Source organism: Oncorhynchus nerka, linkage group LG20 (assembly GCF_034236695.1).
Source record: "Oncorhynchus nerka isolate Pitt River linkage group LG20, Oner_Uvic_2.0, whole genome shotgun sequence".
In the NCBI taxonomy this organism is placed as follows: Eukaryota; Metazoa; Chordata; class Actinopteri; order Salmoniformes; family Salmonidae; genus Oncorhynchus; species Oncorhynchus nerka.
This window is the reverse complement of record NC_088415.1, coordinates 1155773-1172028: the sequence shown is the minus strand read 5'-3', so window position 1 is coordinate 1172028 and position 16256 is coordinate 1155773. Positions and strand designations below refer to the sequence as shown.

The 16256-nt window shown below is 46.4% G+C and overlaps 1 protein-coding gene across 1 annotated transcript in view; it reads left to right on the top strand.

Annotated features, from left to right (window-relative positions):
- Window positions 1-16256, top strand: part of LOC115126698 (RNA-binding protein 10-like) — a 93541-nt gene that overhangs the window by 32772 nt on the left and 44513 nt on the right. Inside the window, exons 10-12 of the mRNA XM_065005116.1 lie at window positions 3028-3188; window positions 8900-8997; window positions 10219-10306. Of these exons, the coding sequence (XP_064861188.1) occupies window positions 3028-3188; window positions 8900-8997; window positions 10219-10306 (347 nt within the window). The remainder of the gene's footprint in view (window positions 1-3027; window positions 3189-8899; window positions 8998-10218; window positions 10307-16256) is intronic.

The window sequence follows — 16256 nt, the reverse complement described above, 5'->3', positions numbered from 1 at the left end:
ATACCCCATAATGTCATTGGCCTACACACAATACCCCATAATGTCATTGGCCTACACACAATACCCCATAATGTCATTGGCCTACACACAATACCCCATAATGTCAAAGTGGAATAATTATCTGGGAGGCTCTCCAATGCCTCGCGAAGAAGGGCATCTATTGGTATATGGGTATAAATAAATAAAGAAACAGACATTTGAATATCCCTTTGAGCATGGTGAAGTTATTAATTACACTTTGGATGGTGTATCAATACACCCAGTCACTACAAAGATACAGACGTCCTTCCTAGCTCAGTTGAGAGGAAGGAAACCGCTCAGGGATTTCGCCATGAGGCCAATAGGGACTTTAAAACAGAGTTTAATAGCTGTGATAGAACTGAGGATGGAGTATCAATACGCCCAGTCACTACAAAGCTTCCAATTGGCTCATTCATGCCCCTCCTCCTCTCCCCTGTAACTATTCCCCAGGTCGTTGCTGTGAAAGAGAATATGTTCTCAGTCAACTTACTTGGTAAAATAAATAAATAAATACTACAAAGATGTAGGCGTCCTCCCTTGGCCACATCTGCAGTCCTCATGCCTCCTTGCAGCATGCCTAAGGGCGTCCTCCCTTGGCACATCTGCAGTCCTCATGCCTCCTTGCAGCATGCCTAAGGGCGTCCTTCCTGGCCACATCTGCAGTCCTCATGCCTCCTTGCAGCATGCCTAAGGGCGTCCTTCCTGGCCACATCTGCAGTCCTCATGCCTCCTTGCAGCATGCCTAAGGGCGTCCTCCCTTGGCACATCTGCAGTCCTCATGCCTCCTTGCAGCATGCCTAAGGACGTCCTCCCTTGGCACATCTGCAGTCCTCATGCCTCCTTGCAGCATGCCTAAGGGCGTCCTCCCTGGCCACATCTGCAGTCCTCATGCCTCCTTGCAGCATGCCTAAGGGCGTCCTCCCTTGGCACATCTGCAGTCCTCATGCCTCCTTGCAGCATGCCTAAGGGCGTCCTTCCTGGCCACATCTGCAGTCCTCATGCCTCCTTGCAGCATGCCTAAGGTACGTTCACGCAGATGAGCAGGGACCCTGGGCATCTTTCTTTTAGTGTTTTTCCAGAATCAGTAGAAAGGCCTCTTTAGTGTCCTAAGTTTTCATAACTGTGACCTTAATTGCCTACAGTCTGTAAGCTGTTAGTGTTTTAACGGCAGTTCCACAGGTGCATGTTCATTAATTAATTGTTTATGGTTCATTGAACAAGCTTAGAAAACAGTGTTTAAACCTTTTACAATGATTTGGATTTTTACAGAGTTTATATCAATCGATAAATCTATCAATACATACATCAACACATCTATCAATACGTCAATCAATCAATTAATCTATCAATGATTCAAGAAATACATCAATCAATACATCAACACATCTAGCAATAACATCAATCAATACATACATATGTCAATAAATACATCAATCAACCAATACATCTATCAATACATCAATCAACCAATACATCTATTAATACATCAATCTCTCCCACCTCCAGCTCTGATCCTGAGGTCCCCATACCTCCCTGGAGTCCATCCTGTCCACTCTGTCTCCCTTCGCTACTCTGTCTCCTTCTAATGTTCTCTCTCTTCTCTCCAGCTCTGATCCTGAGGAACCTGGGTCCCCATACCTCCCTGGAGTCCATCCTGTCCACTCTGTCTCCCTTCGCTACTCTGTCTCCTTCTAATGTTCTCTCTCTTCTTTCCAGCTCTGATCCTGAGGAACCTGGGTCCCCATACCTCCCTGGAGTCCATCCTGTCCACTCTGTCTCCTTCTAATGTTCTCTCTCTTCTCTCCAGCTCTGATCCTGAGGAACCTGGGTCCCCATACCTCCCTGGAGTCCATCCTGTCCACTCTGTCTCCTTCTAATGTTCTCTCTCTTCTCTCCAGCTCTGATCCTGAGGAACCTGGGTCCCCATACCTCCCTGGAGTCCATCCTGTCCACTCTGTCTCCCTTCGCTACTCTGTCTCCTTCTAATGTTCTCTCTCTTCTCTCCAGCTCTCCTGAGGAACCTGGGTCCCCAGTCCATCCTGTCCACTCTGTCTCCTTCTAATGTTCTCTCTCTTCTCTCCAGCTCTGATCCTGAGGAACCTGGGTCCCCATACCTCCCTGGAGTCCATCCTGTCCCTCTGTCTCCCTTCTCTCCAGCTCTGATCTCCTCCCTGGAGTCCATCCTGTCCATCTGGCTCCCTTCGCTACTCTGTCTCCTCTCTCCACTCTGGCTCCCTTCGCTAATGTTCTCTCTCTTCTCTCCAGCTCTGATCCTGAGGAACCTGGGTCCCCATACCTCCCTGGAGTCCATCCTGTCCACTCTGTCTCCTTCTAATGTTCTCTCTCTTCTCTCCAGCTCTGATCCTGAGGAACCTGGGTCCCCATACCTCCCTGGAGTCCATCCTGTCCACTCTGGCTCCTTCTACTCTGTCTCCTTCTAATGTTCTCTCTCTCTCTCCAGCTCTGATCCTGAGGAACCTGGGTCCCCATACCTCCCTGGAGTCCATCCTGTCCACTCTGTCTCCCTTCGCTACTCTGTCTACTTCTAATGTTCTCTCTCTTCTCTCCAGCTCTGATCCTGAGGAACCTGGGTCCCCATACCTCCCTGGAGTCCATCCTGTCCACTCTGTCTCCCTTCGCTACTCTGTCTCCTTCTAATGTTCTCTCTCTTCTCTCCAGCTCTGATCCTGAGGAACCTGGGTCCCCATACCTCCCTGGAGTCCATCCTGTCCACTCTGGCTCCCTTCGCTACTCTGTCTCCTTCTAATGTTCTCTCTCTTCTCTCCAGCTCTGATCCTGAGGAACCTGGGTCCCCATACCTCCCTGGAGTCCATCCTGTCCACTCTGTCTCCCTTCGCTACTCTGTCTCCTTCTAATGTTCTCTCTCTTCTCTCCAGCTCTGATCCTGAGGAACCTGGGTCCCCATACCTCCCTGGAGTCCATCCTGTCCACTCTGTCTCCCTTCGCTACTCTGTCTCCTTCTAATGTTCTCTCTCTTCTCTCCAGCTCTGATCCTGAGGAACCTGGGTCCCCATACCTCCCTGGAGTCCATCCTGTCCACTCTGGCTCCCTTCGCTACTCTGTCTCCTTCTAATGTTCGACTGATCAAAGATAAACAGACACAACTCAACCGGGGCTTCGCTTTCCTACAGCTGTCTACTATAGTGGTGAGGAGATACCTACAGCTGTAGTGATGAGGAGATACCTACAGCTGTAGTGGTGAGGAGATACCTACAGCTGTAGTGATGAGGAGATACCTACAGCTGTAGTGGTGAGGAGATACCTACAGCTGTAATGGTGAGGAGATACCTACAGCTGTAGTGATGAGGAGATACCTACAGCTGTAGTGGTGAGGAGATACCTACAACCCTACTATAGTGGTGAGGAGATACCTACAGCTGTCTACTATAGTGGTGAGGAGATACCTACAACCCTACTGTAGTGGTGAGGAGATACCTACAGCTGTCTACTATAGTGGTGAGGAGATACCTACAGATGTAGTGATGAGGATATACCTACAGCTGTAGTGGTGAGGAGATACCTACAGCTGTCTACTATAGTGGTGAGGAGATACCTACAGATGTAGTGATGAGGAGATACCTACAGCTGTAGTGGTGAGGAGATACCTACAGCTGTCTACTATAGTGGTGAGGAGATACCTACAGCTGTCTACTGTAGTGGTGAGGAGATACCTACAGCTGTAGTGGTGAGGAGATACCTACAGCTGTCTACTATAGTGGTGAGGAGATACCTACAGATGTAGTGATGAGGAGATACCTACAGCTGTAGTGGTGAGGAGATACCTACAGCTGTCTACTATAGTGGTGAGGAGATACCTACAGATGTCTACTATAGTGGTGAGGAGATACCTACAGATGTCTACTATAGTGGTGAGGAGATACATACAGCTGTCTACTATAGTGGTGAGGAGATACCTACAGCTGTAGTGATGAGGAGATACCTACAGCTGTAGTGGTGAGGAGATACCTACAGCTGTCTACTGTAGTGGTGAGGAGATACCTACAGCTGTCTACTGTAGTGGTGAGGAGATACCTACAGCTGTAGTGGTGAGGAGATACCTACAGCTGTCTACTATAGTGATGAGGAGATACCTACAGCTGTAGTGGTGAGGAGATACCTACAGCTGTCTACTATAGTGGTGAGGAGATACCTACAGCTGTCTACTATAGTGGTGAGGAGATACCTACAGCTGTAGTGATGAGGAGATACCTACAGCTGTAGTGGTGAGGAGATACCTACAGCTGTCTACTATAGTGGTGAGGAGATACCTACAGCTGTCTACTATAGTGGTGAGGAGATACCTACAGCTGTAGTGATGAGGAGATACCTACAGCTGTAGTGGTGAGGAGATACCTACAGCTGTCTACTATAGTGGTGAGGAGATACCTACAGCTGTAGTGATGAGGAGATACCTACAGCTGTAGTGGTGAGGAGATACCTACAGCTGTCTACTATAGTGGTGAGGAGATACCTACAGCTGTAGTGATGAGGAGATACCTACAGCTGTCTACTATAGTGGTGAGGAGATACCAACAACCCTACTATAGTGGTGAGGAGATACCTACAGCTGTCTACTATAGTGGTGAGGAGATACCTACAGCTGTCTACTATAGTGGTGAGGAGATACCTACAGCTGTAGTGATGAGATACCTACAGCTGTAGTGGTGAGGAGATACCTACAGCTGTCTACTATAGTGGTGAGGAGATACCTACAGCTGTAGTGATGAGGAGATACCTACAGCTGTAGTGGTGAGGAGATACCTACAGCTGTCTACTATAGTGGTGAGGAGATACCTACAGCTGTAGTGATGAGGAGATACCTACAGCTGTCTACTATAGTGGTGAGGAGATACCTACAGCTGTCTACTATAGTGGTGAGGAGATACCTACAGATGTAGTGATGAGGAGATACCTACAGCTGTAGTGGTGAGGAGATACCTACAGCTGTCTACTATAGTGGTGAGGAGATACCTACAGCTGTCTACTATAGTGATGAGGAGATACCTACAGATGTCTACTATAGTGGTGAGGAGATACCTACAGCTGTAGTGGTGAGGAGATACCTACAGATGTCTACTATAGTGGTGAGGAGATACCTACAGCTGTCTACTATAGTGGTGAGGAGATACCTACAGCTGTCTACTATAGTGGTGAGGAGATACCTACAGCTGTAGTGGTGAGGAGATACCTACAGATGTCTACTATAGTGGTGAGGAGATACCTACAGCTGTCTACTATAGTGGTGAGGAGATACCTACAGCTGTAGTGGTGAGGAGATACCTACAGATGTCTACTATAGTGGTGAGGAGATACCAACAGCTGTAGTGGTGAGGAGATACCTACAGATGTCTACTATAGTGGTGAGGAGATACCTACAGCTGTCTACTATAGTGGTGAGGAGATACCTACAGCTGTCTACTATAGTGGTGAGGAGATACCAACACCCTACTATAGTGGTGAGGAGATACCTACAGCTGTCTACTATAGTGGTGAGGAGATACCTACAGCTGTCTACTATAGTGGTGAGGAGATACCAACAACCCTACTATAGTGGTGAGGAGATACCAACAACCCTACTATAGTGGTGAGGAGATACCTACAGCTGTCTACTATAGTGGTGAGGAGATACCTACAGCTGTCTACTATAGTGGTGAGGAGATACCAACAACCCTACTATAGTGGTGAGGAGATACCTACAGCTGTCTACTATAGTGGTGAGGAGATACCTACAACCCTACTATAGTGGTGAGGAGATACCTACAGCTGTCTACTATAGTGGTGAGGAGATACCAACAACCCTACTGTAGTGATGAGGAGATACCTACAGCTGTCTACTATAGTGGTGAGGAGATACCAACAGCTGTCTACTATAGTGGTGAGGAGATACCAACAACCCTACTATAGTGGTGAGGAGATACCAACAACCCTACTATAGTGGTGAGGAGATACCTACAGCTGTCTACTGTAGTGGTGAGGAGATACCTACAGCTGTCTACTATAGTGGTGAGGAGATACCAACAACCCTACTATAGTGGTGAGGAGATACCTACAGCTGTCTACTATAGTGGTGAGGAGATACTAACAACCCTACTATAGTGGTGAGGAGATACCGACAACCCTACTATAGTGGTGAGGAGATACCTACAGATGCCTACTATAGTGGTGAGGAGATACCTACAGCTGTCTACTATAGTGGTGAGGAGATACCAACAACCCTACTATAGTGGTGAGGAGATACCTACAGCTGTCTACTGTAGCGGTGAGGAGATACATACAGCTGTAGTGGTGAGGAGATACATACAGCTGTCTACTGTAATGGTGAGGAGATACCTACAGCTGTAATGGTGAGGAGATACCTACAGCTGTAGCGGTGAGGAGATACATACAGCTGTAGTGGTGAGGAGATACATACAGCTGTCTACTGTAATGGTGAGGAGATACCTACAGCTGTAGTGGTGAGGAGATACCTACAGCTGTCTACTATAGTGGTGGGGAGATACCTACAGCTGTAATGGTGAGGAGATACATACAGCTGTAATGGTGAGGAGATACCTACAGCTGTAATGGTGAGGAGATACCTACAGCTGTAATGGTGAGAAGATACCTACAGCTGTAGTGGTGAGGAGATACCTACAGCTGCCTACTATAGTGATGGGGAGATACATACAGCTGTCTACTGTAGTGGTGAGGAGATACCTACAGCTGTCTACTATAGTTGTGGGGAGATACATACAGCTGTCTACTGTAGTGGTGAGGAGATACCTACAGCTGTAGTGGTGGGGAGATACATACAGCTGTCTACTATAGTGGTGGGGAGATACATACAGCTGTCTACTGTAGTGGTGAGGAGATACCTACAGCTGTAGTGGTGGGGAGATACATACAGCTGTCTACTATAGTGGTGGGGAGATCCATACAGCTGTCTACTATAGTGGTGAGGAGATACATACAACAATAGTGGTGAGGAGATACATACAGCTGTAGTGGTGGGGAGATACCTACAGCTGTAATGGTGAGGAGATACCTACAGCTGTAATGGTGAGGAGATACCTACAGCTGTCTACTATAGTGGTGAGGAGATACCTACAGCTGTAATGGTGAGGAGATACCTACAGCTGTAATGGTGAGGAGATACATACAGCTGTCTACTGTAGTGGTGAGGAGATACCTCCAGCTGTAATGGTGAGGAGATACCTACAGCTTTTATGGTGAGGAGATACATACAGCTGTAATGGTGAGGAGATACCTACAGCTGTAGCGGTGGGGAGATACCTACAGCTGTAATGGTGAGGAGATACCTACAGCTGTCTACTATAGTGGTGAGGAGATACCTACAGCTGTAATGGTGAGGAGATACCTACAGCTGTCTACTATAGTGGTGGGGAGATACATACAGCTGTCTACTGTAGTGGTGAGGAGATACCTACAGCTGTAGTGGTGGGGAGATACATACAGCTGTCTACTATAGTGGTGGGGAGATACATACAGCTGTCTACTGTAGTGGTGAGGAGATACCTACAGCTGTAGTGGTGGGGAGATCCATACAGCTGTCTACTATAGTGGTGGGGAGATCCATACAGCTGTCTACTATAGTGGTGAGGAGATACATACAACAATAGTGGTGAGGAGATACATACAGCTGTAGTGGTGGGGAGATACCTACAGCTGTAATGGTGAGGAGATACCTACAGCTGTAATGGTGAGGAGATACCTACAGCTGTCTACTATAGTGGTGAGGAGATACCTACAGCTGTAATGGTGAGGAGATACCTACAGCTGTAATGGTGAGGAGATACATACAGCTGTCTACTGTAGTGGTGAGGAGATACCTCCAGCTGTAATGGTGAGGAGATACCTACAGCTTTTATGGTGAGGAGATACATACAGCTGTAATGGTGAGGAGATACCTACAGCTGTAGCGGTGGGGAGATACCTACAGCTGTAATGGTGAGGAGATACCTACAGCTGTCTACTATAGTGGTGAGGAGATACCTACAGCTGTAATGGTGAGGAGATACCTACAGCTGTAGCGGTGAGGAGATACATACAGCTGTAGTGGTGAGGAGATACATACAGCTGTCTACTGTAATGGTGAGGAGATACCTACAGCTGTAGTGGTGAGGAGATACCTACAGCTGTCTACTATAGTGGTGGGGAGATACCTACAGCTGTAATGGTGAGGAGATACCTACAGCTGTAATGGTGAGGAGATACATACAGCTGTAATGGTGAGGAGATACCTACAGCTGTAATGGTGAGGAGATACCTACAGCTGTAATGGTGAGGAGATACATACAGCTGTAATGGTGGGGAGATACCTACAGCTGTAATGGTGAGGAGATACCTACAGCTGTAATGGTGAGGAGATACCTACAGCTGTAATGGTTAGGAGATACATACAGCTGTAATGGTGAGGAGATACCTACAGCTGTAGTGGTGAGGAGATACCTACAGCTGTAGTGGTGAGGAGATACCTACAGCTGTAGTGGTGAGGAGATACCTACAGCTGTCTACTGTAGTGGTGAGGAGATACCTACAGCTGTAGCGGTGAGGAGATACATACAGCTGTAGTGGTGAGGAGATACATACAGCTGTCTACTGTAATGGTGAGGAGATACCTACAGCTGTAATGGTGAGGAGATACCTACAGCTGTCTACTGTAGTGGTGAGGAGATACCTACAACTGTAGTGGTGGGGAGATACCTACAGCTGTCTACTGTAGTGGTGGGGAGATACCTACAGCTGTAGTGGTGAGGAGATACCTACAGCTGTAGTGGTGAGGAGATACCTACAGCTGTCTACTGTAGTAATTGTTTGACACTGTGTTTGTGTGTCTGCGTTCGTCCGTGTGTTGCAGGAAGCATCTCAGCTGCTCCAGATCCTGCAGGCCTTACATCCAGCTCTCTCTATAAACGGGAAGGCCATCTCTGTCGAGTTCGCCAAGGGATCCAAACGGTACACACAGAAACTCAGAGACACACAGAGAGACACACAGAGAGACACACAGAAACACACAGAGAGACACACAGAGAGACACACAGAGAGACACACAGAGACACACAGAGACACACAGAGAGACACACAGAGAGACACACAGACACACACAGACACACACAGAGAGACACACAGAGAGACACACACAGAGACACACAGAGAGACAGACAGAGGCACAGAGAGACAGACAGAGGCACAGAGAGACACACACAGACGCACAGAGAGACACACACAGAGACACACAGAGAGACAGCACTGCCATTGTGAACTAAGACATATTTAGGGCCTTTCCCCAGACACAGTTGAAGCCTCAGCTCTCCATTGAGTTTGTAGTCCAGGACTATATTTAATCGTTAGTCTGTGTCGGGGAAACCAGCCTATATTGTAATAGTTTTTTAAGAAGGAATATGTTTTGTGCTTATGTTTCTCCCTCCCTCCCTCCCTCCCCCTCCCTCCCTCCCTCCCTCATCCTCTCTCTCCCTCCCTCCCTCCCCCTCCCTCCCTCCCTCATCCTCTCTCTCCCTCCCTCCCTCCCTCCTCTCTCTCTCCCTCCCCTCCCTCCCTCCTCCTCCTCTCTCTCCTCTCCCTCCCTCCCTCCCTCCCTCCCTCCTCTCTCTCTCCCTCCCTCCCTCCCTCCCCCCCCTCCCTCCCTCCCTCCCTCATCCTCTCTCTCCCCTCCCTCCCTCCCCCTCCCTCCCTCCCTCATCCTCTCTCTCCCCTCCCTCCCTCCCCCTCCCTCCCTCCCTCCTCTCTCTCCTCTCCCTCTCCCTCCCTCCTCCTCCTCCTCTCTCTCCTCTCCCTCTCCTCCCTCCCTCCCTCCCTCCCTCCCTCCCTCCCTCCCTCCCTCCTCCTCTCTCTCCTCTCCCTCCCTCCCTCCCTCCTCCTCCTCCTCTCCCTCCCTCCCTCCCTCCCTCCCTCCCTCCCCCTCCTCTCCCTCTCCCTCCCTCCCTCCCTCCCTCCATCCCTCCCTCCCTCCCTCCCTCCCTCCTCCTCTCTCTCTCTCTCCCTCCCTCCTCCTCTCTCCTCCTCTCTCTCCTCTCCCTCCGTCCCTCCCTCCCTCCCTCCTCCTCTCTCCTCCTCTCTCTCCTCTCCCTCCCTCCCTCCCTCCCTCCCTCCCTCCCTCCCTCCCTCCCTCCCTCCTCCTCTCTCTCTCTCTCTCTCCCTCTCCCTCCCTCCCTTCAGGGATGTGTTTCTGACTGATGGTAGTAGAGTGAGTGCTGCTACAGCTGCCAGTACAGCCATCGCTGCTGCCCAGTGGTCTGTTACCCAGGTAACCATTCTAATAATATATAATATATAACCAGTACAGCCATCGCTGCTGCCCAGTGGTCTGTTACCCAGGTAACCATTCTAATAATATATAATATATAACCAGTACAGCCATCTCTGCTGCCCAGTGGTCTGTTACCCAGGTAACCATTCTAATAATATATAACCAGTACAGCCATCGCTGCTGCCCAGTGGTCTGTTACCCAGGTAACCATTCTAATAATATATAATATATAACCAGTACAGCCATCGCTGCTGCCCAGTGGTCTGTTACCCAGGTAGCCATTCTAATAATATATAATATATAACCAGTACAGCCATCGCTGCTGCCCAGTGGTCTGTTACCCAGGTAACCATTCTAATAATATATAACCAGTACAGCCATCGCTGCTGCCCAGTGGTCTGTTACCCAGGTAACCATTCTAATAATATATAACCAGTACAGCCATCGCTGCTGCCCAGTGGTCTGTTACCCAGGTAACCATTCTAATAATATATAATATATAACCAGTACAGCCATCGCTGCTGCCCAGTGGTCTGTTACCCAGGTAACCATTCTAATAATATATAATATATAACCAGTACAGCCATCGCTGCTGCCCAGTGGTCTGTTACCCAGGTAACCATTCTAATAATATATAACCAGTACAGCCATCGCTGCTGCCCAGTGGTCTGTTACCCAGGTAACCATTCTAATAATATATAACCAGTACAGCCATCGCTGCTGCCCAGTGGTCTGTTACCCAGGTAACCATTCTTATAATATATAACCAGTACAGCCATCGCTGCTGCCCAGTGGTCTGTTACCCAGGTAACCATTCTAATAATATATAATATATAACCAGTACAGCCATCGCTGCTGCCCAATGGTCTGTTACCCAGGTAACCATTCTAATAATATATCACCAGTACAGCCATCGCTGCTGCCCAGTGGTCTGTTACCCAGGTAACCATTCTAATAATATATAACCAGTACAGCCATCTCTGCTGCCCAGTGGTCTGTTACCCAGGTAACCATTCTAATAATATATAATATATAACCAGTACAGCCATCGCTGCTGCCCAATGGTCTGTTACCCAGGTAACCATTCTAATAATATATAACCAGTACAGCCATCGCTGCTGCCCAGTGGTCTGTTACCCAGGTAACCATTCTAATAATATATAACCAGTACAGCCATCGCTGCTGCCCAGGGGTCTGTTACCCAGGTAACCATTATAATAATATATAACCAGTACAGCCATCGCTGCTGCCCAGGGGTCTGTTACCCAGGTAACCATTCTAATAATATATAATATATAACCAGTACAGCCATCTCTGCTGCCCAGTGGTCTGTTACCCAGGTAACCATTCTAATAATATATAACCAGTACAGCCATCGCTGCTGCCCAGTGGTCAGTTACCCAGGTAACCATTCTAATAATATATAATATATAACCAGTACAGCCATCGCTGCTGCCCAATGGTCTGTTACCCAGGTAACCATTCTAATAATATATAACCAGTACAGCCATCTCTGCTGCCCAGTGGTCTGTTACCCAGGTAACCATTCTAATAATATATAATATATAACCAGTACAGCCATCGCTGCTGCCCAGTGGTCTGTTACCCAGGTAACCATTCTAATAATATATAATATATAACCAGTACAGCCATCTCTGCTGCCCAGTGGTCTGTTACCCAGGTAACCATTCTAATAATATATAATATATAACCAGTACAGCCATCGCTGCTGCCCAGTGGTCTGTTACCCAGGTAACCATTCTAATAATATATAATATATAACCAGTACAGCCATCGCTGCTGCCCAGTGGTCTGTTACCCAGGTAACCATTCTAATAATATATCATATATAACCAGTACAGCCATCTCTGCTGCCCAGTGGTCTGTTACCCAGGTAACCATTCTAATAATATATAATATATAACCAGTACAGCCATTGCTGCTGCCCAGTGGTCTGTTACCCAGGTAACCATTCTAATAATATATAATATATAACCAGTACAGCCATCGCTGCTGCCCAGTGGTCTGTTACCCAGGTAACCATTCTAATAATATATAACCAGTACAGCCATCTCTGCTGCCCAGTGGTCTGTTACCCAGGTAACCATTCTAATAATATATAATATATAACCAGTACAGCCATCGCTGCTGCCCAGTGGTCTGTTACCCAGGTAACCATTCTAATAATATATAATATATAACCAGTACAGCCATCGCTGCTGCCCAGTGGTCTGTTACCCAGGTAACCATTCTAATAATATATAATATATAACCAGTACAGCCATCTCTGCTGCCCAGTGGTCTGTTACCCAGGTAACCATTCTAATAATATATAACCAGTACAGCCATCTCTGCTGCCCAGTGGTCTGTTACCCAGGTAACCATTCTAATAATATATAATATATAACCAGTACAGCCATCTCTGCTGCCCAGTGGTCTGTTACCCAGGTAACCATTCTAATAATATATAATATATAACCAGTACAGCCATCGCTGCTGCCCAATGGTCTGTTACCCAGGTAACCATTCTAATAATATATAACCAGTACAGCCATCGCTGCTGCCCAGTGGTCTGTTACCCAGGTAACCATTCTAATAATATATAACCAGTACAGCCATCGCTGCTGCCCAGGGGTCTGTTACCCAGGTAACCATTATAATAATATATAACCAGTACAGCCATCTCTGCTGCCCAGTGGTCTGTTACCCAGGTAACCATTCTAATAATATATAATATATAACCAGTACAGCCATCGCTGCTGCCCAGTGGTCTGTTACCCAGGTAACCATTCTAATAATATATAATATATAACCAGTACAGCCATCGCTGCTGCCCAGTGGTCTGTTACCCAGGTAACCATTCTAATAATATATAATATATAACCAGTACAGCCATCTCTGCTGCCCAGTGGTCTGTTACCCAGGTAACCATTCTAATAATATATAACCAGTACAGCCATCTCTGCTGCCCAGTGGTCTGTTACCCAGGTAACCATTCTAATAATATATAATATATAACCAGTACAGCCATCTCTGCTGCCCAGTGGTCTGTTACCCAGGTAACCATTCTAATAATATATAATATATAACCAGTACAGCCATCGCTGCTGCCCAATGGTCTGTTACCCAGGTAACCATTCTAATAATATATAACCAGTACAGCCATCGCTGCTGCCCAGTGGTCTGTTACCCAGGTAACCATTCTAATAATATATAATATATAACCAGTACAGCCATCGCTGCTGCCCAGTGGTCTGTTACCCAGGTAACCATTCTAATAATATATAACCAGTACAGCCATCTCTGCTGCCCAGTGGTCTGTTACCCAGGTAACCATTCTAATAATATATAATATATAACCAGTACAGCCATCGCTGCTGCCCAGTGGTCTGTTACCCAGGTAACCATTCTAATAATATATAATATATAACCAGTACAGCCATCGCTGCTGCCCAGTGGTCTGTTACCCAGGTAACCATTCTAATAATATATAATATATAACCAGTACAGCCATCTCTGCTGCCCAGTGGTCTGTTACCCAGGTAACCATTCTAATAATATATAACCAGTACAGCCATCTCTGCTGCCCAGTGGTCTGTTACCCAGGTAACCATTCTAATAATATATAATATATAACCAGTACAGCCATCTCTGCTGCCCAGTGGTCTGTTACCCAGGTAACCATTCTAATAATATATAATATATAACCAGTACAGCCATCGCTGCTGCCCAATGGTCTGTTACCCAGGTAACCATTCTAATAATATATAACCAGTACAGCCATCGCTGCTGCCCAGTGGTCTGTTACCCAGGTAACCATTCTAATAATATATAACCAGTACAGCCATCGCTGCTGCCCAGGGGTCTGTTACCCAGGTAACCATTATAATAATATATAACCAGTACAGCCATCGCTGCTGCCCAGGGGTCTGTTACCCAGGTAACCATTCTAATAATATATAATATATAACCAGTACAGCCATCTCTGCTGCCCAGTGGTCTGTTACCCAGGTAACCATTCTAATAATATATAACCAGTACAGCCATCGCTGCTGCCCAGTGGTCAGTTACCCAGGTAACCATTCTAATAATATATAATATATAACCAGTACAGCCATCGCTGCTGCCCAATGGTCTGTTACCCAGGTAACCATTCTAATAATATATAACCAGTACAGCCATCTCTGCTGCCCAGTGGTCTGTTACCCAGGTAACCATTCTAATAATATATAATATATAACCAGTACAGCCATCGCTGCTGCCCAGTGGTCTGTTACCCAGGTAACCATTCTAATAATATATAATATATAACCAGTACAGCCATCTCTGCTGCCCAGTGGTCTGTTACCCAGGTAACCATTCTAATAATATATAATATATAACCAGTACAGCCATCGCTGCTGCCCAGTGGTCTGTTACCCAGGTAACCATTCTAATAATATATAATATATAACCAGTACAGCCATCGCTGCTGCCCAGTGGTCTGTTACCCAGGTAACCATTCTAATAATATATAATATATAACCAGTACAGCCATCTCTGCTGCCCAGTGGTCTGTTACCCAGGTAACCATTCTAATAATATATAATATATAACCAGTACAGCCATCGCTGCTGCCCAGTGGTCTGTTACCCAGGTAACCATTCTAATAATATATAATATATAACCAGTACAGCCATCGCTGCTGCCCAGTGGTCTGTTACCCAGGTAACCATTCTAATAATATATAACCAGTACAGCCATCTCTGCTGCCCAGTGGTCTGTTACCCAGGTAACCATTCTAATAATATATAATATATAACCAGTACAGCCATCGCTGCTGCCCAGTGGTCTGTTACCCAGGTAACCATTCTAATAATATATAATATATAACCAGTACAGCCATCGCTGCTGCCCAGTGGTCTGTTACCCAGGTAACCATTCTAATAATATATAATATATAACCAGTACAGCCATCTCTGATGCCCAGTGGTCTGTTACCCAGGTAACCATTCTAATAATATATAATATATAACCAGTACAGCCATCTCTGCTGCCCAGTGGTCTGTTACCCAGGTAACCATTCTAATAATATATAATATATAACCAGTACAGCCATCGCTGCTGCCCAGTGGTCTGTTACCCAGGTAACCATTCTAATAATATATAATATATAACCAGTACAGCCATCTCTGCTTCCCAGTGGTCTGTTACCCAGGTAACCATTCTAATAATATATAATATATAACCAGTACAGCCATCTCTGCTGCCCAGTGGTCTGTTACCCAGGTAACCATTCTAATAATATATAATATATAACCAATACAGCCATCGCTGCTGCCCAGTGGTCTGTTACCCAGGTAACCATTATAATAATATATAACCAGTACAGCCATCGCTGCTGCTCAGTGGTCTGTTACCCAGGTAACCATTCTAGTAATATATAATATATAACCAGTACAGCCATCGCTGCTGCCCAGTGGTCTGTTACCCAGGTAACCATTATAATAATATATAATATATAACCAGTACAGCCATCGCTGCTGCCCAATGGTCTGTTACCCAGGTAACCATTCTAATAATATATAACCAGTACAGCCATCGCTGCTGCCCAGTGGTCTGTTACCCAGGTAACCATTCTAATAATATATAACCAGTACAGCCATCGCTGCTGCCCAGTGGTCTGTTACCCAGGTAACCATTCTAATAATATATAACCAGTACAGCCATCTCTGATGCCCAGTGGTCTGTTACCCAGGTAACCATTCTAATAATATATAATATATAACCAGTACAGCCATCTCTGCTGCCCAGTGGTCTGTTACCCAGGTAACCATTCTAATAATATATAATATATAACCAGTACAGCCATCGCTGCTGCCCAGTGGTCTGTTACCCAGGTAACCATTCTAATAATATATAATATATAACCAGTACAGCCATCTCTGCTGCCCAGTGGTCTGTTACC